This window comes from Protopterus annectens, chromosome 3.part0 (genome assembly GCF_019279795.1).
Source record: "Protopterus annectens isolate FY-2018-M chromosome 3.part0, PAN1.0, whole genome shotgun sequence".
In the NCBI taxonomy this organism is placed as follows: Eukaryota; Metazoa; Chordata; order Ceratodontiformes; family Protopteridae; genus Protopterus; species Protopterus annectens.
This window is the reverse complement of record NC_056731.1, coordinates 1946284590-1946309984: the sequence shown is the minus strand read 5'-3', so window position 1 is coordinate 1946309984 and position 25395 is coordinate 1946284590. Positions and strand designations below refer to the sequence as shown.

Here is a 25395-nt window from a genome sequence, read left to right as displayed (position 1 = left end):
AGGATCTGCACACAGATGCATTGGATCTGGCTTAGGGGAGTATGTACAGGATCTACAAGAGGTTGGTGCCGATAGTCCCCTAATCAGATAAGGGAATGCATCCGTCTGAAAGAAGTGAAGGCCCTTATTCTACCCCTTCAGGTGTTTTCCTACCTTTGGAATTCACAGCACCTCATAATTTTCACAGAAACATCACATTCCTATTTCATAAACAAGTGGGGTGGACTCCCCATCAACTCTGCAGGCTAGATCTTCTGGCTTGGTACTTTGCCATAAAGACAATCCTGTCCCTATAAGCACTTTTTATTTCTTTTGCAGACTGTGTTCTTGCAGATTCCTTAAGCAGGTCCATGGAAGACCCTCACGAATGGATGCTAAACAGAGAAGTCTTCCTGGACATAGTCCACAGATGGGATATCCTTCTAAATAGATCTGTTTGCTTCCACTTAGAACAAAGAGCTCAAACTGTTTAGTCAAGGACTCCTTGTCCCCAGGCTTGGAGGATGGATGCCATATCTTTTAATTGGTGGTGTATGCATCTCTGTGATTTTCCTCCCCCTCATCTAATCCCAGAAATTCGTTTGAATATCCAAAGGGGCAAACCAAAAAATCCTTGCATGTGACTTCCTTTTGGTGCAGGCAGCATTGGTTCCCCCCTTCTGTATGTGGCCAGGGGTCATCAGTTTATTACCCCACAAAGTGGACTTGCACAGTAAAAGGTGTCTGTGCTTCATTCCAAACTGCAGGTTGACAACTTGACCCTGTATATGATGGTCTTAATTCCTTTCATACACCAATTTTTCTGAGGGCGTACTTTAGGTGGTCTAGGAGGGGAAGGGCGCCCTACAGGTAGAAAATCTTGTATATCCAAATGAAAAGATTGTCTTATGTCTTAAGAAGAATGAGGACCCCCTTTGGGTGAGAGTTCTTGGAATTTTGTCCTATTTGTTTCAGCTTCTTTGGTCTGGAGTAGCCTATTCCACTATCTGTGCATGGATGCCTTTGAACATACCTTTGCTTTCTAGAGTTGAACTCAAACAGTTTCTTAGAGGTGTTTTTAATTTGAATTTTCCAAGGAGGACTGTCCCATCCCCCATGAGATTTGAGCTTTGTTTTGGAAAACTTGCCTTACCACATTTGAACCAGTGGCTTCTGCCTCCATAAGGTTTTGTACCTGGAAGATGGTGTTATTGGTTGCCCTTCTACCAGAAGAGTTTCTGAGCTTCAACCCTTTATGGCCATTCCCCCTTCTTTATCTTCCATAAGGATAGTCTCTGTTAGAGCTAATCCATCTTTTATGCACAGGATCATAAAACTAATCATCTCTCCACCAGGCTATCCATTTGTCCTCCTTTTTTCCAAATCCACAGAACAGGAATGAGAGACTCCTCCAGTCCCTGGATGTGCACAGACAACTTGTATTCTGCCTTGATGAGACAAAAGACATTAGAAAAACTGACAGCTCTTTGCCTTCTTCAAGGAGTGCAAGTTGGACAATCCTGTCTCAAAACAGACCATCTCCAGTTGGATCTCAAAATCCATTTACTTTGCTTTTCTTTCCATGGCAAATCTCTGCCTTCACATTTTGAAAGCCCATTCCACCAGAGCAGTATTTTTCACTAGGGCTTCTTCAAGTGCATTGACTCCAGATCTGTCTTCGAATCCACCACCCTGTCTTTGGTTCACACATTCACAAGACAGTACAGAGTGGATGCTTCCTGCATAGCAAGGAGTTCCTTTGCCAGATCAGTACTCATGGGTTTACTAGACAACTCCCCTGTCTCAGATCAAACACAACTTTTAAGCTTTGGGAGTCACCCAACAGTACTGGAAAACTGCAGTAGTGATCCTAAGAAAGGACAGTGCAGTTGTGTAAGAACGTACTGTAATAGTAGATCCTATTATTGCAACCTTCCCTCCCTCCTATTTTCTGACACAGATCTGCATCTTGTGGACTGACCAGGAGTGGTGCGATTGTCCTGGTCTAATTTTTTGTCTCTTAGCTGATCGTACTTTTATTCCTTTCTGTTTTTTCAGGCTACTCCATGGTCTCATGGTTTTAGAATAGTCTAAGGATCTTGTGCTGTTATATCCATCTGTTTACCCCTATGCCCATGGCCTGAGGTTTTACACCAGATGTATGAGTGGATTGAAAGTTTCTGACTTTGGTACAGTGGCCAGATGTCAGGGTTACCTTTGCAAGATAACCTCATCAGTATTGGAATACTGCAGCAGTGATGAGTAGGACATCTACTGTTATGGTAAGTTCTTATACAACTGTACGTTGTTTAGGTCCTCAGCATCTATCTGAACCTTGTGATATTTGTGCTGTATTTAATGAGGCCACCTTAAGGAGAGAGAAGAAAGCTGCTCTAGGCATTCTAATTAAAACCCAGGTTTAGGACAGGCAGAGAGAGTATCTCTCTTCAGATCAAACTCGTTTTTTGAGGCCTATGCAATTCTTCCATATAACCCTTTTTTGCTAAGTTGGTCAAACCTATGACCCAGTCAGCCATCAAAGTTAAGCATGCTAAATTTGTTAGGTTCAGAACTATGCCTTCTATTGGAGGTTTGGGGATTCCCCTGCTTCTACGCATTCTTGGAAGTGCTGGAGTCTTATTTGGCCAGTCCCGCTTGTTCAGTATTTCTTGTCCACGCCCCAGCTTGAGCTGTATTTTGTTCTTTCCCTCTGGTCTAGGAAGAGTTTCATTTTTACTTCAGTACCCCACATCTTTATCTTGGTTATTATTTGTATATTATCTGAAACTATCGGATGGGTGTCAAAACTTTCAGTTAAGTACACATGCTTCTGTAAAATATAATTTTTGCCCAGTCTAACCCAGTTATTGTACTTTGGGGAATATGGAAATTTTGTGTTCCTACTACTGAAATTCACATTTTCCATACCAAATATTCGCACAATTTCTCTTCAGAAAAGTTAAACCCTCTTTTGTTCTGTTTTCCCTTTTAGATCTCTCTGCTACATCCTCACTCTTACAAATCAAATTCCAGTCCCCACCCATTAGTAATATTCCTTGCTGAAAGCTCTTCTTTCAAAATTCTCTTAGTAGTAGTTTTAGGTGTGATGTAACTACATGCCACCGTAGTCCTCCACCCTTGCCAGCACCTCATTTCTACCACAAATCTACCACTAGTATCCTCCTCCTTGCCTGTCACTATTTGAGCTCTGCAGCAATTAGTATTATTACTCCCCGTTTTCGTTTGTTTCTGATATTCTGCTAAATGTCCACAATAAAACCCTTTTTGACAAATTCATGTGCTTGTTTTTATCCAAATCTGTATCCTGAAACATTATTTGCACCTCTGACTACTTAAAACATTTCAGTGCCCATTGCTTTTCGTCTATACTTTTAAGGCCATTTTTCATTCCATTGTAATATGGACAAGAGTAGACACTGTAATGAATACTATTGCTGCTGCTTATTGTATGTTTTTAACGATTGATTGTCCTGATGAAGTCCATTTATTGTTTGATAAAAGCAGTAAACATAGTAGAATTTGTTGTATTAGAGTTTCTCTGGTGTGTGTGTGGTATTTTTATGGTGGACTGTCTATTGTTTTCATGGCTATACTTTTATACCTTCCCCAATATCCCAAGATCACAACATTGTTAACTTTAACTTGATTCTGTCAAGCCTTTCTGAACTTGTTTTAGTGCCTGGATACTTTACAGCTAAGAAAAAGTACTTTTGATGTAATATTTTTGACATATGCAGTCATCACTGACAAGATTTCCTCTCACATTTGAAACCACTCTAACTGCATAGCATACAAAATTGAATTACAGTATGCCATACTGTGCATCATGAAATTTTTATACAAATATTAATGAAAAAAACTTTACTTCCTCAGTTCTTTCAGTGTACTTCTAAACATTAATGACACAGTATGGTATACGTTTTACAGTTCACCATCCAGTTTAATGCAGTTGACCAAGTTCTTGTCTTTTTTTATTTTTGCCAAGCCACATTTTTCATGTCTGTTCATTTATCCAAGCAGAGTCCCCTTCAACTTTCAGGCTCACTCTTTGTTGGCTAAACTTTATTTTCCCTTTAGCCTGTTTTATATCCAAAATGTATTTTATATTCCAGGAAAAAATATTCTAAAGATGGTCGAGTATAGCAACTTGAATTTCACACCTGCCTCTTGACATGCCATGATTTGTGGGATAAACATGCTTCACTTTTGCCTGATATACAATGACTAATCATTTTCTATAAATACTGTGGTGTCCCAAATTTTTAATACATTTTCCATCTTCCACTGTTTTGTCAGGAGCAGCGCTTTCTGATGTGACTGCGTCTTTGGATATGCAGGTTTTGGTTGCTTTCTCATGGGTGCTTTTGGACCATGCCCACGAATGTGTCCTTTCACTTACCAAATCTTGCTCTAGATAACCAATCCCGTTTCTTATTTGTACTTTCATAAAATTTATACAATCTATTCCTTGCAGTTTGAGGTATGAACCAAAATCTGTTTTCTCTGTACGCTCATGTCTTCTAACGCTATTTTTTGAAACCTCCCTTCTTGAGAAGAATCGTATTCAGCCAATTTTTCCTTCATTTCAAGCTGTGATTTCTGCAGTGTTCATAGGTTGATACTAGGCTATTGGCCCTAGGGCCTATACAAGCCTGGCCATAACAATTCCCTGGATATTTCTTACCACAATATTTACTTCTCTGGACCCCTGTCTAGCAGGGCGACTGACATGATCCCCGGGGTGAATTTCTTATCTCCCATCCAATCATCAAGGTTCCTTTTGAAGAGGGCCAATGAGGTGCTCTGCTTGACATGTATGGGCAGTCTATTCCAGAGTATGGGGAGTCTGTGGGTCAGGAACCTATCCCTCCAGCATGTTTTGTTCATTGTGATGACAAGGTTTAGATCCTTGGTGGGTGTGGCTCTGAGGGATTGGGATTTCTTTAAGTGGAGCATGTCCAACAGCTCAGGGTTTGACATGGCCTTGTATTTTAAGCAGAGATTGCCTCTGAGTAGACGATATGTCACAGAGTATAGCTGGAGTTTTTTTAGATGTTCTGCATATGGCATCTGCTTTAGGCCTGTGATTCTTTTAGTGAGGTATTTCCAGCTGTTGCAGATGTCTTATGAGGTACATACAGTGGGGCATTATACTCTATAATGGGTCTAATGAAGGATGTGTACAGTGGGACAGTGACCTCCTTTTTTCTGGATGAAAAGGCCTTAGTGATGAGGTGTGCCACATAGAAGGATTTCCGGACTGTTGTGGCGATGTGGTTCTCGAAAGTGAGACCACTGTCCACCTATGTCCCTAAGTCTGTCATCACACATTCGATGTTTAGTGCACTGCCACCTATGTGGTAATTCATGGGTACATGGTTTTTTTCCAAAGGGGATAACTGTACATTTCTTGGCATTAAGCTTGAGCCCATAGCTCTGGCACCAGGCATCTGTTTCTGTAAGGCCCTTTTGTAGAATATCCACATCATTTGGGGATTCAATAATGGCTCCCAGTTTGCAGTTATCTGCGAACTTTGTTAGCCAGAGTCCATTAGTGTTGTCCTGTACTTCAGAGAAGTAGATGCCAAACGAGTGGTCCCAGGACTGAACCCTGAGGTACTCCACTTGTCACTTGTCTGGAGCTGGATTTGGAGTCGGCTACTTTTACAGTCTGGGTTCTGTCAGTAAGCCAGTTAGCAACCCATCGAGTGACGTAGGGATTTATGCCCAGCTTAGTAAGTTTATCTATGATTCCAGAGTGGGGGATGGTGTCGAAGGCCTTGGCGAGGTCCAGATAGGCTGTGTGGACTGCCTTACCCTCATCCACAGCTCTGGAGACTGATTCGAAGAAGTCAATCAGATTCAGGAGACAAGATCGGCCCTTCACAAACCCAAACTGGGTGGGGACCAGTGTTTGAAGGTTGCCAATGTCTTTGTTTATAAGTTACATGATAATGTGTTCCATGCCCTTGCAGATCAGGCTTGTCAAACTGATGGGACGGTAGTTCCTGGGATCCAAGGTGGATCCCCCCTTGTGGAGTGGGATAACTGTAGCTGTGCGCCACTCAGTGGGCACGAAGCCTGAGGTGAGGCAATGATTAAACATGACACTTAGGTGAGGTGCCAGTTCATGTAGTACACAGCCTGGGATGTCATCTGGTCCCATGGATGCTGTATTCTTAGCTTTGGAGAGTGCAGTTTCTACCTGTGTGGCTGTGATTACCGGATTTTGGCAATCTTTTGGTACTGAGATGGGCCCTTTAGGGGGTGTGAGGAGGGTGAAGTTGGCACTAAATCAATCTGCCAGGATATTGGCAATATCCTTGGGATCAGTATATTTAATGCCATTCTGTTGTAGCTCAGAGCAGAACTGAGCATTGCCATTTAGATTCTTGACAACTGTAGAATGCCTTGTGGTTGTCTTTGGAATCTTTGGCAATTTTATTTTCGTAAATAGCTTTTGAGGATTTTATGAGGGATCTCAGCTTCTTACTGAGGCTGGTGAGGGAGTTTTTTGCATCCTGGGATTTTCCTCTCTTCTGCAACAGTTTCTTCCTTCTATTGTATAGTTTGTCTATAGCAGGGGATCACCAGATTGGCTTCCTTTTTTTGGAGAAGAGCATCTTGGTTGCATTTGGGATGGCACGATTCATGCACGAGTGGATGTGCTCGTACAGTGCCTTAGTGTAGGATTCTGCAGTCAAACTTTCAGATGCCGTCTGCATGGGTGTTGTGAAGTTTGTCACTTCTGACTTCAGTAGTATGAAGTTGGCTTTGGAAAAGTTTTTTAAGGAGATTTCCTTACTGGGGGGTGGGGGTGGGATGTGGATGTCAAGGGTGATTTGCTTATGGTCAGACCTGACCAATGAGGGGTTGACCACTGGTGTGGAGCATCTATCTCCCATGTTGGTAATGACCAGGTCTAGGATATTGGAGCCCCTGGTAGGACAATGGATCAGTTGATCCAGGGCGTTGGAATTTATGAATTCCAAGAACCGTTGGGAAAAGGAGTTGGTACCAGAGTAGTTTTCCCAGTTAATGGCAGGGTAGTTGAAATCACCCAGTATTAGGGTGTTTGGCTGTATCTTAATATTTTCCAGTATGTTTAGAAAGGTGTAGTGAGAATCTTGGGGCATGGTGGGGGATCTATAGCAAGCTACAGTTTGGATTGCAGTCTTACCTAGTGTTAGTTGCACCTGGAGAATTTCAGATACATTGTGTTGGGCAGCTAGCCTGGAGATGTGAATATCCTTGGTGAATATGGACACTCCTCCACCTTTAGTGTTTCGGTCTTGTTTTGTGGCTGAAAAGTGTGGTAAGAGTTGTAGCCTGGTATTGCAGGGGTGCTCTCTGGAGCCTTGAACCAGGTCTCCGTTACTGCACAGATATCAATGTTCTCCATTTTTAGGAGTGCCTCGAGAGAGTGCATTTTGAGGTTTAGACTTGTAGCATTACCTTCAGATTTTGCATGCTTGTATCTGTTATGGTGGTGGTTTTATCCTTTGAACCTTGCCTAAAAAAGGCACTATAGGGGGTGGTAAAAGCTTTAGCCAGTAACCTGAATCCCAGGGGTGACCGGTGCAGACCATTTCTGGCAAAGCATTGTGGTTTGTCGATCATGTCTTTCCAGGCAGACAGATACTGGATCCCCTTTGAATGACACCAGAAGCTTAGCCAATTGTTGAAGTCAGTCATTTTGTCCTTATAATGCGGTATCATTCTGGGCGAAGGCAGGATGCTACTCAGACCTAGGGTCATACCTGCCTAGGCCACATGATCCAAGAGCTCTTCCATGTCTCTCTTCATGTAGTCCAGGGAGGTACATCTCAAGTCATTCACTCCAGCATGGACAATGACAGAGTTATATTTGTACTTGTTGTGGAGTGACTTGAGTGCATGCGTTATGTGGCGGATCCTGGCGCCCAACAGGCAGCTGACTGTAATTTTCTCCTTGTTCAGCTTGGTGAGTGGGACATCAGTGTGCCTGACTATAGAGTCACCTATGACTAAAGTGTTGGGTACATTGTCTTGCCTTAGGGGCTGTTGTTGGGTGGCACACTGGTGTTGTGAGCTATGTGTCACTTTGGTTGACTGGTTACCCAGTCATATGAGTACCTGTTTAAAACTTGTTTTTTTCCAGTCTTTTATTTGGTTTGATATAGTCTTTCAATGTCTCACTTACTGCAAACACCCCAGAGAACAGTTGCTTTTTTTGCTTCTAAATTACTGTAAACCATCTGCTGTACCAAAGCTAAAACCTGAACTGCTTTTTGCTTAACAGCTACATGGCTTCTCTGAGTTTTTTTATATTTTTGTGGTTGATTCTCATTTTCTACAGTTTGTGTCCTTGCTGACATCGAAGCAATAAAGTGACGTATCTTTCATAAGATGGCTCTTTTTCCATATATGACTAAAGGTTGATAGCTCATGAGTGACATTCAGTTTTCCATGGTAATTTTACCCAGTGTTAACTTTTACTTGCTTTTTATATCACTTTCATTTTTCACACTGGAAGAGCTCTAATCAACCAGCTGCTCACTATGCAGCCATCTTGAAATTCTCAAGATAATTTTATGCTCTGTGATTTGAAAGAAATTGCAGTCCTTTTTTACCATGTTAATGGCCAAGAAAGCAATTGCTCAAAGATGGAAAGGTAAGATTGTGCCATCAATTAAATATGTGATAGTTATGATAGGTGAATTAGAATTTGAACTAAGTGAAATAGCAAAAAAACCTCTCGGAATATGTATATCGAAATGGAGACTTTTTTTTTTGTTATGGACCAGATGTTTAATGGAAGTGGTAGAAACATTTGAATAGTAATTGTGATATATATGTATGTATATGGGTCCCCCTTTACATGGTTGACATTTCATAAAGTCAAAGACCATATGATCGACTTTCGAAATGTCAACCATGCGGAATGGGCATCTACTTACAGTGCGGAATGGAAAGATTTCCATCTTCCGCACTGTAGTGTGATCTCGGAGTTGGTATATTTAAGTTCTGGGGAGTGTGGGGGGTGCAGGGGGTTTTGTCCCCCTGCTAACAATGTGAAGGTAAGTGATTTTTTTTACCATGATTTTGAAAGTCTATCATATGGTCTCGGCTGTATGGTCTTCGACTTTATGAAATGTCGACCATGTAAAGTAGACTTGTGTGTGTGTGTGTGTATGTATATATATATATATATATATATATATATCTTTTTTTTATTATTATTTTGTAATTATGGATAGCACTTGAGAAATAAGTGAATCCTTGCTGCAATATAATTGGGTTAAATGGTTTCGGAATGCTGTATGAAATATCTTAAATGTAAAGATAAGATATTGGTGAGAATTGATCGTAATTTTATATTGATGGTTGGTAATTGTTTGTTTCCTTTTTTCTTTGTATTTATTCTGAAACAATGTTGGTTAAATGTGCTCTCAGATATTGGAAAGTTTCAGAGTACCAGTTTAAAATATGAAACATTTAACGTGCAGTAGTGTAAAAAGTGTACTAAATTGGCAGCCGTTTTTGGAGTGCCTGTTTTTGAAATGTTCTTGTAATTTGTGTTCTTGTTGTACAAATAGTGTGTAAAAAAATAATTTCCTTGTTTCAGAATAATGTGATCTGAGTGACTCATCTTCAAATAGTATGTCTTGGGTTAGAGGATCTGGCTGGGGAAAAGTATGAGTGAAAGATTGATCTTTGCTCAACCATTACAGGTAGGAGGTATATGGACTATGATGGTGAGTAGACTGCATGGCACAGTACCACTAGAATGGATATTCGCATGGAACTATGTACGCAATATCAAATGGCCACTACTGTAGCATTCTGTACATGCACAGGTCCAAACCTGCAGAGCATTAGATGCATAAGCAAAACCATTCACTAGCTGCAGGCAACTGCCATCTCGTACCAAATTCTTACGCAGCATCAACTCCAGCAATGTGTACTTACTGAATGGTGATTCATATGGAAGCAGACTCTGACCCCCCCCTCAAGATGTTGTGGGATGATGATGCCATATAGGAGTTAAGGAAATAAATGGGTTAGTATGGCTGGGATGGGAGCATTTGATGGGTGAAGCTGAAATGAACTAAAAATACTTTAAAATTAATTTTGTTTGTAAATCTTTTAATTTCTTTCTCATTATTCAGCTATCAAGACTGATGCAAAGTCTGCAGACAAGAAATCAACTCCTGCCAAGTCTCCATCAGGTATTGTAAACTTTGTGGTATTTCCTTGTGTCGTATTTTCATAAGATGGCTCATTTTCCATGTATGGCTAAAAGTTGATGGCTCATGATTGACATTGTTTTCCAGGGTAATTTTCTTTAGGCTTTACTGTGGATGTCTTTTCAAATCGTTGCAGTATTCACTACACTAAGGATCCCTTGTCAAGGGTAGTCTGACGTCCGGCCGGCCAGTATACCAGCGCCTTAGGTTGTCATACATCACACGTGTGCTGACAGCATAGGGCATAAAGGTGACAAACATACCTTCCTCAGAATTTCTTTACCGCCAGTTCAAATGCCATCTTCAATCTTCAGTCAGAATGCTCGTTTGTCGGCTGCCCTTTTTTCCAGATGTCCTTCAGAGTCTTTTGTCTCAAGGTACCATCCAAGCAGTGTTTGCCTCTCAAAAGGGAAAAGTTTCATTGGAAAATGTTTCTGGTTCCCAGGAAAGAAAGCACCTGGAGACCCATTCTGGATCTTTCCCAGCTCAACAGCTTCTTAAAGGTTCCTTATTTTTAAATGCTATCCCTTCAAACCATGTGTACTCTTCTTCTTCCTTAGGCCTTCTAGTTTCTGTGGATCTAATCTCCATATTCCTGTTCATCCGCTTTTCAAGAAATTATTTTTCTTTATTTCTTCCTTGCATTTTCAGTTTTATGCTTTGCCCTTTGGGCGTCTGTACTGCCCCAAGGGTCTTCACCAAGTGCCTCACTCGGGATGAGAGGTATACAAATCTTTCCTTACTTGACAAACCTGATCATCCAGGCTTCCTCTCCAGAGACCTTGCTTCCGCATCTACACTATGCTGTGTGCCTTTTTCAGAGCTTAGGGTTCACGGTAAAGTTCCCAAAACTTTCCTGACTCCTCCTCAGGTTCATGTTTTTCTCAGGTGCAGGCTTCAGATCATTCCATTGCTTGTGTCCCTGCCTCCACCCAGGTCTTTAATTACTTTTTTCAGTCCCTTCTTCCTCTAGTGTCACTGACATCCATAGAGTTTCTAAGGGGTCTGGGGTATGTGGCTTCCACCATCCCTATGGTTTCTCTAGCCAGGCTTCATATGAGAAAGCTTCAGTGGTTCCTGAAGTCAGCCTGGTTTCAGCATTCCCATCCTTTGGACGTTATAGTTCCTGTTCTTCCATACCTAAGGCTAGAACTTCAGGGGTGGATTCATCAACTGTGTCTCAGTCCAGGGCTTCATTTTCAGTCTTTATTCCCCTCTCAGGAGCTATTTTCAGAGGCCTCAGACCTGGGATGAAGAGCTTCTTTCAGCCCAGTAAAGACTCTGGGCCTTTGGTCACTTCGTCAGAAGGACCACCATATAAACATCAGAGACATCAGGGCTTCCATTCTGTGTTCCTTCCAGAGACCTTCAAAATCCTTACAGACAATACTACAATGGTGTGGTACATCAACAAGAAAAGGGGAACACAATTTTACCTTCTGTGCATACTAGTTCTTCAAGTTTGGGATGTATCCGTCCAATATCAGGTGACTCTTCAAGCTGTTTATATTCCTTCAGAATAAAAATATTGTAGCAGATTCTTTGAGCATGTCCATAACACAGACACACAAATGGATGCTTCACAGAGATGTGTTTCAGGACATTGTCCACCAGTGGGGTATTCCTCAGGTAGATCTATTTGCCTCCCCTCTAAACAGACAGGTTCCTCTTTTGCACCAGTCTCCCACGTCCTCTGGCTTGGAAGGTGGATGCCCTGTCTTTCCCCTGGAAGGGGATGTTTATTTATGGCTTCCCTCCCCTTCCTGCCACATACCGAGGGTCCTGTTCAAGGTAGAACAAGACTTTCCCAAAATCTTGTTGGTGACCCCCTTTTGACCCAGACAGCATTAGTTCCCTGATTTCTGCACTTAGCCAAGGGCAGTCACCACAAGTTGTTTCACAGGATGGACCTAATCACACAAGACAAGGGGTCTCTCATCCATCCCCATTTCTCCATTCTACAGCTTAACAGTGTGGTTGATAGGGTTTTGATCCTTTTTAGACACCTTTTTTTCTGAGGACATGCGTCTGGTTCTGCAGAAGCCAGGAAACCCACTACCAGGAAATCTCATTTATCCAAATGGAAGAAATTTTCTGTCTGGTGCCTTGCTCGTAACCTGGATCCACTTTCTGTGGAAGTTCCTTTGGTTCTCAGTTTGTGTGAATTGCTGAATGCTCGGTTGACATACTTTTCAGATCTCGTTTGCCACTGAAACGTTTCAAATGTGGTCCAGGCTCAGGCAAGCAGATAAGTGGTTTCTTTTCTTGGGGGTTTTGTAACTTTTTACATGTTTGTACTTTTCAATTAGTAGTTTAGTAAGTTAGTTTACTTCCCCTCCTGGCCGCTGGGAGGGGGGAGCCTCGTCCAGTCTGTCGGCCTTCCGGGCAGTAGAGAGGACCTTCTCCAGCTTTGGCAGTTCCCTCTCCTTCTCTAGGTCCTCCCCAGCCCTTCTCTGATTTGGGTGCTGAGGCCTCATCATCCATCCAGGGTCAGCCCTGTCGTGAGCGCCTCTTCTGAGTCGTCCTGTGAGCCCACCGTGGAGGAGTCCCCACGAAAGAACATGAAAGAAGAGGCACTTGGACTCCCCCAGAGAGTCCCTCACTGAAGGCATGGCTTTTGAGGAGGGAGACAGGTCCCCCAGACTTCTGCCTGAGGAAGTTTCCTTCGAAGACATCCTTGAAGTTTTCAAGCAGAGAGGAGGTTGGTCTTCCCCAGTCCCATCTTTGGAGGTATCAGTGTTCCTGAAGGCCTTTGGGATGAGCCCCTAGGTTCCCCCCCCCCCCCCTGCTGATGAGCTTGTGGACCTTATTACCAGCAGGGTTTGGAAGGAATCATACACGGTGGAACCTGTGCCCAAAAAAAGCCGGCAAATTCCTCAGTCCTCCCAAGAATAGAACATTTTGGTGCAGAGTACCACCCATTGATGACATTGTGGTGACTATTGTTACTAAAGTGCTAGCTGAGCAAAGCTCCTCAGTCCAGCCCCAGAACAGTGTGTCCCAGGTGATCGAACTTTTTAGAAAGCGTGCGTTTGCCTCATCTACTTTTGGACTGAGAGCAACTAATTACTTGGCCCATTTTACCAGGCTTCAGAGGGATTTAGTGTCGGAGCTTACCACTTTCCTGTCAGAGTTGTTGCCTGCAGAGACTCTTTAACTAGTCTCTCCAAGGCTGTCTACACTAACCTCTTTGGCTAATACTTCAACGAGGTTGATCTCCAATACTGTGGAGGCCACCTCTCAAGCGGCATGCTGTTCAGTGGGATGCCTGCCTTTGCGGGTTTGTGTAACCCTTTCAAGTGTCTTTCACTAATGCCCCCTTTGACTGTTCCACCTTGTTTGGACCATCTGTTAAGGAAACCTTAACCCACAGCGAACAGGAAGGCAAGACTCTTTCCAAGGTAGGGATGAAGTTTTCTACTCCCCAGCAGTCTTTTTCTAAGACCCAGAGAGGAAGTAAGAAACTTTGGTTCCGGCGGACTCTGTCTTCCTTTCAGGATGCTCCCACAAGAATCCTCTTCCACAGACCAGGGCAGGGGATTCAATGGCAGATGCCTCCCCAGGGGCAAAGGGTGTCCAAAGAACCAGATCAGGTCTCTCTTTTGCTAGATCTAGCACATCCGTCGGTTCACTTGATCCTCCAAATGTTAGGCTTGATGGCGGCTGCCATTCAGTTAGTGCCTCTTGCCAGGTATCACGTGAGTTCTCCAATGGACCCTTGCAGTCCAGTGGTCCATTCTGTCTCAGCCCATGTCCATGACTATAAAGGTGACTCAGGTGTGCAGTTATTTTGCTTGGTGGCCTCAGTCTCAGAATCTATGTCTAGGCCGGCCATTTTTTCTTCCCCCGCCTAAGGCCACAGTGACCACGGATGCCTCCCAGTTGGGGTGAGTGGGCATTTTCAGGGCAGGATGATTTAAGGCACGTGCTCCCCCTGCAGACACCAAATTGTACTTAAATGTCCTGGAGATGAGAGCAATCGTTCTAACGTTGCAAGCCTTTCAGGAATGCCTCCCTCTGGGGGACCACAGCAATTCAGATGGATAACATGGCTGTTGCCTAGTGTATCAACAAGTAAGGGGGAACACAGTCTTATCCCCTGTGCAGAGAGGCCATGAGAGTGTGGGAAAGGGCAATGTCATCCAGGTGCTTTCTTCTTGCAATGTATATACCCGGGAGTTACAACATGTTAGCCGACAGACTCAGCAGGTCCATCTCGAGTCCGCACAAGTGGTCCCTGTATCCATCAGTGGCACGACTTATCTTTGATTGTTGAGATCAACCTTGCTGCTATCTTTTTGCCTCCCCAGTCAACCAGAAGTGCAGCAATTACTTTGCCCTGATCCCCCCATTAGGGGAATCACCAAGGGACACACTAATTTATGACTGGCCTCTGAGTCTCCACTATGCTTATTTTCCCATTCTCCTAATACCCAAAGTCCTTCAGAAAGCTCATTGTCTGAAGACTCATCTCATCCTCATTGCCCCTTTCTGGCCTCGTCAGGTGTAGTTCTCCTTCCTGAGGTCTCATCTGAAGTATCCTCCTTGGATACTAGATCCCATTCCGGATCTTATTTCCCATCCCTGGGGGCTTTCCAGTTCCCAGTCTCAAGATCCTTCATCTGACTGCATGGTTTCTCTAGTTCCAGTAATCCTTTTGCAGTTTATGCTTCTTTTCTTCCGTGGTGAGGCATGTTATTTTGGCTTCTCAAAAACCATCTGTGATGAAGGTGTATTCCAGTAAACGGAAAAGGTTTTCCATTTGGGCCAAACAAAATATGGATCCCTTTTCAGCCCTACTTCTTGATATTTGGGTGCTCTTGTCTTCCGTTTTTCAGGATGGGGCGAGTATTTCTACCATTAAGCTCCAGTTGGCTGCCATCTCTAATTTCCATTTAAACTATGAGCCTACCTTTTCCTCCATATTGTGCAATGCCTTTCTGAAGGGAGTATTTCTTCTTAGACCTTTTATTAAGGATTCTTCTCCGTCATGGGATTTGACATTGGTGCTGCAGTCCCTGATGCAAAAACCTTTTTCAAACAGCTGGTTCATGTAATATTAAATTCCTTTCCTGGAAGACAGACTTTTTTAGTGGCCATTACTTCTGCCAAAAAGGTCTCAGAACTTCAAGCTGTGTGCATTAAGCCTCCATTCATGTTTTTTTATAAGGGTAGGGTGTCTCTTAGAACTAATTCTTCCTTTCTTCCTAACGTGGCATCGGAAGCTAATCTCAACTGATTCGTTTACCTGTCTTCTTCCCTAATTATTCTAATAAAGGAGAGTATGTCTTCCATTGTTTAGACGTTCACAGGCAATTAAGTTTTTATCTGAAAAGGACTAAAGAATTTAGAAAGTCGGAGCAATTCTTTGTGGCCTTCTCTCAAAACAGGAAAGTCCTGGCAGTTTCCAAGGTGACTATTTCTTGGTGGATTGCTAGTTGTATTTCTTTCATTTATGCTAGTAGGCATTTAGAATTATCTAGATCACTTAATGCTCACTCTTCTAGGTCTGTTGCTACCTCATCTGCATTCTTAGCTAGACTTCCCCTTGAGATTTGTGCTGCTGCGACTTGGTCTAATCCTCACAATTTCATTTTGCACTATAAATTGGACTTTGTGTCTAGGAACCAAGGCTTCCTTTGGTTCCTCCGTGCTCCGGCATATACTTCCTTGAGGCCTCCCAAAATACATAGTAGCTGGGGGCTCTGACTCATCAGTGATGAGTAATGACACTGATAGCATCAGATAAAGAGTTATGTACTTACCATAACTTCTGTGCTATCCAGTGCCATTATTCATGACATTCCCGCCCTCCTTCCTTCTGGGGGTTCTGGCGAGGTTGCTCTAACCTATATTGAGTGAGAAAATCTTTGACCATCTAGTGCAGTTGTTTCTGCATTTCTACTAATTTAGAAAACTTGATTGAGGGTTAGAATGTAGCAAAGGATCATGGGAAGGGCAGGAGCTTGAGCTGAGGATCTGCCTGAGAAGTTGCCGGCTTGGATCCGAGGTGATGAATAGTGACGGTGAGATAGAACAGATGCTAATTTATGGTAAGTACATAACTTCTTTCTTTTCATCCTAGGTCTTTATGTTTGGCTGTTAGAAGCAAACCATTTCTTCCTGGATCGTTAAATCCATTTTCTTTTGTTACTTATTTCATGGGAAGCCCCTCATCTTCTGTTAAGGCTCATTCTACCAAGGCTGTGGCTTCCTCTGGTTTCAAAGGCTTGGATAATTCCATCCTTGAGTTAGCTACTTTGACTTTTGTGCATACTTTTAGCCAAACATCATAAGCTGGATGATATGGTTTCCAGGGCTAGAGAGGTTTTTGCTAGGACTATTCTGCATGGCTTTCTTAAGGGCTCTGCTGGACCTTCCTTTTCCTTGTTTTCTTCTTGAGCATTATTATTTTTCCTAGTGTAATGAGTACCGCAACAGTGATATGGAAGAACATAGTACAGTTGTGTAAAATCTTACCATAACCATAGATGTCCTTTATTTCACTGTTGCAGTACTCCCCCCTCCCCCACTTTTATCTTTTTCTCCTTCTGGATGCATGTGTTTGTTCTTGTACTCCGTGAACTGTTGTTGCTCATGGGGCTCTTCATTTCTCAAAAGGGTACTTCTGTGCTTCACATTTATGCCTTATGCCATGAGCTGAGAGTATGCATGTGACGTGTGACATCCCCATTACAACCTAAGGCTTTGATATACTGGCCGGACATCGGGCTACCTTAGCAGGGGAATCCCTAGTGTAAAGAGCACTGCAGCAGTGAAGGAAAGGACATCTACAGTTATGGTAAGATTTTACACAACTGTACTTTACATTTTCATTGCCCTACTACGTAGTAGCAGAAACTAACGAAGTACAAAAAGCTGTTGTAGTGTAACATTGACTCATTTGCTTAGACACCTGGCAATGTATTTTGTCTTCCCTGTACCAACTTGAATTTGGCTACCAATTGCAGGAAGTGCATGATGGAAATTGGCTCTTTTTTCCATTAAATACAAACTTGGCCAGGTGTGACATAAAATCTGAAGTAGTTGTCTTCATTTGGTCTTCACCCTGTGGGTTACGGATCCATATCAGCCACATATCCAGCATCTGATCCCAGCTCAAAGCTCCTCCCCTTACCTGTAATGCCCCTGTCTCCTTTCTCCCTTCAGATCTCGTTTGCTGCCTGTAAAGTACGCATCATAGTCTGAGCTCTTAGTGATATTTTTGGTGAGTGAGTGTTTTTTGGACTTTCTCTTTCCTTCTATCTGTATTTCTATCTCTTTCTACCCACCCCCCCCCCCCCAACGTGGTCATCGGTTAAAAAAAAAATCTCTACTTTCCGACTTTTTCTATAAAGCTTGTGTGTATATGGTGAGTGTACTGGGCCTGTCTTGGGAATATGTCAGATACCTCAAAGCCAGGTTTCGGAAAGTACACAGTGTGGCCATAAGCTCTCTTCAGCCGATGGCCACATTCTGTGTGTAGTGTGTCTGGGGGCGGCCCATTTGCAAACCTCCTGTTCTATCTGTGCTGGGTTTAATCCAAGGCTGCTGAAGGACAGGAGGGATATGTTCATCTTGAAGGGCCTACTTCCCTCCTCTATGGGGATTGTAGCCCCTGTGCCCGCAGCTTCTAGTTCAGCTTCACCCTCAACTTCTACCACTTCCCCAGTCTCTGGAATTCAAACACCCACCAAGAGGCCCAATGAAGGGGAGAAGTCAAAAAAAGGACAGGCCGAGAAAGTGATCTCAAGACAGCTTGGCTCCGGCCAGGCCTTCACCAAAATCTAGGCCAACTACTAGACCAGGATCTCCCCGGCTCCACTCTCCCAGGTTTTCCCCTGAGCCGGAGGAGTCCCATATCCGGTCTCCTGTGCGGGCTTCTCCTCACCGTCACTCAGACCGGTGTTGGTAGCCTCCTCCTCCCGCTCCAACCGGAGCCTTAGTGAAACGGAGATGGACAGGATGATGCGGAGGTTTGTACACACCCAGATTCAGATGGGAGTCTTGCCTGCTCCCTGTCCCTCTAGAGCGAGGAGCATGCAGTCTTTTTTCACCCTGATTACTCCTACTCCGATCCAACCTTCAGTTTCACAGCCCTCGGATCCGAGGACCTTTGGGGTTGAGGGGTTGTGGTCAATGGTACCTTGTACCTCGATGCCGGGCACAGCCTTGAGCATGTCTGATCCAGCAGTTTTTCACAACCATGGTCTCTGCACCAGATCCGAGACTATGTCAGCTCCAGGTGTGTTGGAGTGCAATATCCCCCTTGGTATCTCGTCGCTTGGAGGTTTGGTTCCGGATCCCCCTTTGGGTTAGAGGAGAACGGCTCCTGCTGGTCTTTCTCAGGATGTCCGTTCTCCTTCTGCATTTGATGTGGTAGAGAGAGGTCTCTTGATTTCGAGACCCTTAACCATCTTGTCCTTGGACTCCACCCCAACTCCCTCCATCTTGAATACGGTTCCAGCCATCCTGCTATCTCAGGGACAGCCTGCTGCCATGTTGCCTCAGGAAGCTCAAGCTTGGAAGATCAGCAGGACATTGACAAGTCCTCCCCAGAGATTCCCACCTGAGAGATCCCTCGCCAACACACATGCAAAAGGAGGCACTTAGACTCCCCTCAGGAGTCGCTCACCGAAGCCACTGATTTGGAGGAAGGGGCAGGTTGGTTCCCCTCAATCACCCCCCAAGGATGTGTCATTCGGAGACATCATGGAACTCCTTCGCCAGAGGGGGGGGGGGGGGGTTGGTCTTCCCAAAAGCCTACCTCCGGTGAATTAGTATTCCTCGAGGCATATGGCGCAAGCCTCTCTGGTGAATCAGTGTTCCTCGAGGCATTTGGTGCAAGCCTCTCTGGTGAATCAGTGTTCCTCGAGGCATTTGGTGCAAGCGGGTGAATCAGTGTTCCTCGAGGCATTTGGCGCAAGCCTCTCTGGTGAATCGGTGTTCCTCAAGGCATTCGGCACAAGCCGCTCTGATGAATAAGTGTTCCTCAAGGCATTTGGCGCAGGCCCCTCTACTTCCTGGGTGTCCACTCCCATTGATCTTTTAGTGGACCTGATAACATCTCGGGCGTGGAAGGAACCGGACACAGTTGAGCCTATCCTAAAGCACCCGGATAAAGTATTAAGCCCCCCATCTGACAGGATGTACTGGAATAAGGGGTCCCCCGGTTGCTGCTATGGTGGTGGCAGCAGTTCACCCTCCTGATCGAGAGTCAAGGGCATTAAACCGATTTGAGAAGCAGGTGTACGCTTCAGCGACTTTTTCTGTTAGAGCACTGAATTACATAGCACATGTGATTCGGCTGCAGCGAGACCTAGTGAACATCGCTGAGTCGACCCCTGAGTCCATGTCGGCAGGAGACGAGATGTTTTCCACTCGTATGGCCACTTTGACGTCCGTTGAGAACACCTCTATGCGTTTCCTCTTTCATGCTACCAAGGGAGCTGCTAGGGCAGCTGGTACAGGCGTTACCATTAGGCGACACGCCTGTCTCCTGCTCTGTCATTTCTCAAAACCCTTCAAGATGTTGTTCACCAATGTCCTGTACAACGGTTCCTTCCTGTTTGGGAAGTTGGTACGTAAAACTTTGTTCTAGAGTGAGAAGGACTGGAAGACACTGTCTGGATTTGCTTCTCTGCCTCTCAAAGATCCTTTTCCAGGAATCAGTGAGGGGACTAAGAAGATGTGGATGTTCATCGTGTTACCCTGCTGCAGTCATCACACTTGGGTTATCCTGCCGTCAGGCGGTCCCGCAGTCGGCCTGAGTTCCAAAGTCTTGGTCCAGTGTCTGTTGCTGTCACTTCTTCCCTGACGTCAGTGCGCCAGGGGTATATGAGGCATCCAACGCCATTTTCTTTAGTCTTTCTTGCCGTGTGGTGCCCGAAGCAGTTCGCAAGTGCCAGTCGGCCGACACTTGAGATTTTCGATTCGAATTTCAGTTCAAAGTCTTCAGTAAAGCTAAGTTCCCCGTTGGGGAACCGTTTCTTGCCTCAGTCCGATGACAGAAAAAGTTAACAATTACATTTCTTGTGGGAAGCAAATACCTCATAAGGACTTCCATTCTTATTGTATTCCTTGCCTAGGCCCAGACCACGACGTCACAGGTTGTCGGTTTTGTGCTAGGTTTAATAAACGAACTATCAAACGCCGTTTTGACTTCGCACGACATTACTTTGGTAGGAAATTTAATTATATCATGCCGTCGGAGCAGCCGATGACCGGCATGCATAAAAAACACAAGGATAAGGACAGGCAGCCTAGGAGCAAGCCAGACTCCGAGGCCTCTGCTGAGCCTGTCGCCGGTTCTCCGGTTTTCAGTGAGGCACCTACGCAGCCCCTGACGACCGCAGAATTGGAACCCCAGACAGCTTCGGATTCTCAAGCGGAGAGTACTAGGCCATCACAGCCATCTTCATTAGGCCCTTCTGACACCGGAGCAGAAGGAGATCCCGGTGCAGTAGAAACACCTTTGGTTGCAGAAGGTGTCTTCAGACCCGACTACACTCACCATTAAATCGTATGCTAAGCTTAAAACTCCATTAAAACCAAAAAAGACTGTACATCAGTCTCCAGTTCAAGGCCCCATGCCTAAGAAACAGATGCTTAAGATGGCTGAAGATTTGATTACCCTAATCAGGGGTTCCCTTCCCCCTCCAGATAAAAGACCAAGACAAGAGGAGGATTATGCTTCCTCTGACCAGGTTTCTATTTCCTCAGATACTTCTGAGGAATAGGATTACGCCTTTCCCCCTTATGAAGACTCTGATGCTGAAGAGACTATTCCCTCAGCATCTCCCCCTGAAGACTACTCCTTTGGGGAAACTTTACATACCATGAGGGAACATTTCCACTGGGAAGGCCAGGACTACTCTGATTCTAAGAAAAGGCTCCATGTTCCTTTTACTACCCCAGCACAGACCACTTGCTATCCCTCCAGTTTTAGACATTGTGGATGATGTTTATTTGGAGTCTAGTCTAAATCCAGACTCTCTACCTCCTGCTCCAGCCAAACCAGACAGATACTACAGAGTACCCGACTCTCACAATTTCCTTTATAAAAGCCCTGTGGCTGACCTAGAAACAATTTCCCAGGGTCCCAAAGGGGCTAAAGCTTCTATGGCTAATAATCCTGTGCCCTCTGAAAGGGATTCCAGAGCCCTAGATAGATGGGGAAAGAAGATATACACCTTAGCTACTCTGGCTATGAGAGCATTAAATTGTCAGTTTCACATGCTGAAATATCAGCAATTCAAATGTCTCAATTAAAACAAAAAATGAGCACACATTCTGAACAGTCTGAATTCAAGGAAATGCAGGATCTGTTGCATGCAGCTGAACAGGTGGGCAAACATACTTTACAATGTGGATTTGATTAATTGGAAGCTTCCTGTAGAGCAGCTGTTACTGGGTCTGTCATACGTAGACATGCTTGGTTAAAAGAACAAACCCTACCTGACCATGTTACAGCAAAATTATTGGATGCACCTTTACAGCAGGATGTATTATTTGGTGCCAAAGCAGAAGAGGTTTTAAAGAAAACGGAGGATAAGACAAAGTCTATGCAGACGGTCAAGGATTTTTTTACAGGTACAACCCCCTCATTTCAGCAGAAATTGGCCAACAAAAAACTGGTCCTTTCCAGCTTCAGACATTACAGAGGGGCAAATACAGACACCCAAGGGGTAGAGGTCAGTCACAAGGCCCTTACAAACCTCGCCAATGGGGCACTGCTACTCAGAAAGGAGGAGAAGACAGGCCCCAAGCTAGCAGAAGACAAACACAATGACTCAACCCTCAAACTACCAAGCAAATCTCTCTTGGCAGCTCCCTTGGGAGGAAAATTAGCACTCTTTGCAGACAACTGGTACATCATCACAAAAGACAGATGGGTCCGAAACATTGTCTCACAAGGATACAGATTCCACTTTCGTACCTTGCCAAGGATAAAAGGAATGCCAAACCTGCCACCAAATCAATGGGCAGAGGCACAAAAACAAATTACAGCTCTCATGGACATGAGAGCCATTCAACAGGTACCTACACAGGAGCAAGGGCAAGGATTTTACTCAAGACACTTTCTAGTCCCAAGAAAGGACAAAGCATGGAGACCCATTCTGGATCTTTCAATTCTGAACACCTATCTGCAAGTACCAAAATTCAGGATGCTAACACTACAGCAGCTTCTTCCCATGTTGGGCAAGAATGCTTGGCTAGTAATGTTGGAACTCAGAGGCATACCTGCATGTCCCTATCAGACAAAATTGCAGAAGATACCTCCGCTTCATTGCAGGTTCAACCCATTATCAATTCTCTGCACTGCCCTTTGGCTTATCTACTGCGTCCAGGGTCTTCACAAAATGCCTGGCAACAGTAATTGCATACTGCAGACAAAGAGGAATTAAAATCTACCCATACCTGGACGACTGCCTTATTCAAGCAGAAAGCAAGGAAATTCTTTTAAAGCATCTGGCATTTGTCAAGTTGCCTAGGGTACACAGTAAACGAAAATAAATCAAAACTAGTGCCCTCACAAAACATAATATTCCTGGGTGCCAGCTTGAATACAACGGCCCAGATGGCTTCTCATGCCAGGCAAGCAACAACAGCTGACTCAGTATTTCAAAATAATGGCAACAAAGACCCAATTCCCTGCAAGAAAAATTCTGCAGGCCTTGGGATTCATGGCATTTTGCATACTACTAATACCATTTGCAAAACTGCATATGAGGAAATTACAATGGTACCTGAAAAGCGTATGGACTTAGCACAGCCACAGCTTGGAAACAATACCACTCATTCCCTGCCTTCAACAGGAGTTTCTATGGTAGGCACAGACATGTCACCTCAACAAGGGTCAACCTTTCACCTTACCCACAGCCAGGCAAACTATGACAACAGATGCATCGGACTATGCCTGGGGAGCACACATGGCAGGACAGTGCATTCAGGCAAATGGACTACAGATCAAAGGCATCTGCATGTCATTCAAAAAGAAATGCTAGCAATACAGAATGCCCTAACAGCTTTCAAGGACCTCTTACACCCAGGACATCTAATAATAAAGACGGACAATACCACAGTAATTTGGTACATAAGCAAGGGGCACACATTCCTACCCTCTATGCAGGCAAGCAATGACCTTGTGGAACACAGCACTGTCTTACCAAGTTCAACTACAAGCACAATTCCTGCCAGGAAAGAAAAACATATTGGCAGACCTACGCAGAAACAACATGGATCCCCACAAGTGGAAAATAGATCCACAAGTGTTTGCAATGATAACTCAAAAATGGGGACGCCCAGACATAGATCTGTTTGCCAACCCCCAAAACTACCAACTTAAAAAATTTTGCACAAGGACATTCCACCCACAATCTTGGAAAGTGGACGCACTCTCATTCAGTTGGAAAACATTAACAGTGTATGCCTTTCCTCCACTGCCTCTTCTAGCAAAGGTACTGCTGAAAGTCAGATTAGAGAAGCCACAAATGATACTCATTGCACCAGACTGGCCACGCCAGCACTGGTATCCAATTCTAAGGAACATGGCCCACTGCGCACCATGGATTTTGCCACAAATTCCTCACCTGCTCACCCAGCGAGACAATCAGATTCTACACAGCCAGCTCAAGACTTTAAACCTGGATGCATGGCAAATTACCTAAACAACCAGCCAACACCTCTATCCAAAGCTGTAATGGATGTCATTCTGGAGGCCAGGAGGCCCAGCACCAGGAAAACCTATTCAGACAAATGGAAAAGATTTTGTGCCTGGAACCAGGCTAAAGTCCAAAATCCCCTTGATCCCAACATTCCTCAGATTCTACAATATTTAACTGAGATGTTGCAAAAAGGACTTTCCTTTTCATCTATTAAGAGCCACGTCTCAGCAATTTCAGCTCATTACAACATGGATCCTCCTTTATTTTCACATCCACTCCTAAGACAGTACCTCAGAGGGGCTAAGAACATAAGACCGCCCAGGAGAGCACCAACACCTACTTGGGATCTCAACTTTGTTCTGGAAAAGCTTACACTGCCGCCCTTGGAACCAGCTTTTTCAGTGGACTTAAAATTTCTTTCATGGAAAACTGCCATGCTGCTAGTCTCAGAGCTACAGGCACTAATGGCAGTGGAGCCTTTCCTCATTTTTCATCAAGACAGAGTCTCTCTACGAACTAACCCTTCCTTTATGCCAAAGGTGGTATACAGTGTGGCCCTAAACCAAACCATTTATTTGCCCACCTTTTTCCCAAATCCCCAGAACAATGGAGAAAGACTCCTGCACTCTTTGGACATTCACAGGCAATTACGTTACTACTTGGATAAAACTAAGACTTTCAGAAATTCTGACCAGCTCTTTGTAGCCTATGCTGCAGGATCACAAGGAAAAGCTATCTCAAAACAGACCATTTCAAAATGGATAGGACATTGCATACGTTTCTGCTACACATCATGGGAAACCGGTACCTGCTAGCATTAGGTCCCACTCCACCAGGGCTACAGCTACATCAGCAGCCTTTCTCAGGGGGTGCCAACCAAGGATATTCTGGAAGCTGCAACTTGGAGTTCAGTGCACACCTTCACCAAACACTATCACTTACCTCTGTATTCTAAGACTAGAGCTGGCTTTGCCACTGCAGTTTTGCAGGGCCTACTAGCTTCTTCTAACCCTGTTTAGATCCACCACCCATCCTTAGCTTTGGGATTCAACCCAAGTGTGATGACTGCAGCAGGGTAACACGATGAACATAGTACAGTTTTGTACCTGCCATAAATGTAGATGTTCGAGTGTTCACCCTGCTGCAGTCCAGGTTACCCTCCCTCCATCCCCTCTGAACTAGCTGGACTTATCTATACCATTCTATCCTATACAACCTCTGTGGTGTATTTGCTTGTGCCTGAAGGTATTGTTTTATTTTTATATGTACATTTTTGCATAGCAGTATATATATTGCCTACCTGTTGGGGGCACCTGACATCTGGGGCAAGAAAAACTGAAGAAAATGGCGTCGGATGCCTCTTTTATACCCCTGGTGCGCTGACGTCAGGGAAGAAGCAACAGCAACTGACGCCGGACCAAGACTTTGGAACTCAGGCCGACTGCAGGACCGTCTGATGGCAGGATAATCCGAGTGTGATGACTGCAGCAGGGTGAACA

At 44.3% G+C, this 25395-nt stretch overlaps 1 protein-coding gene across 1 annotated transcript in view; it reads left to right on the top strand.

Annotated features, from left to right (window-relative positions):
- LOC122797232 (nucleoprotein TPR-like) overlaps positions 1–25395 on the top strand; it is a 1117229-nt gene that overhangs the window by 910383 nt on the left and 181451 nt on the right. Inside the window, exon 9 of the mRNA XM_044066070.1 lies at positions 10152–10211. Coding sequence (XP_043922005.1) covers positions 10152–10211 — 60 coding nt within the window. The remainder of the gene's footprint in view (positions 1–10151; positions 10212–25395) is intronic.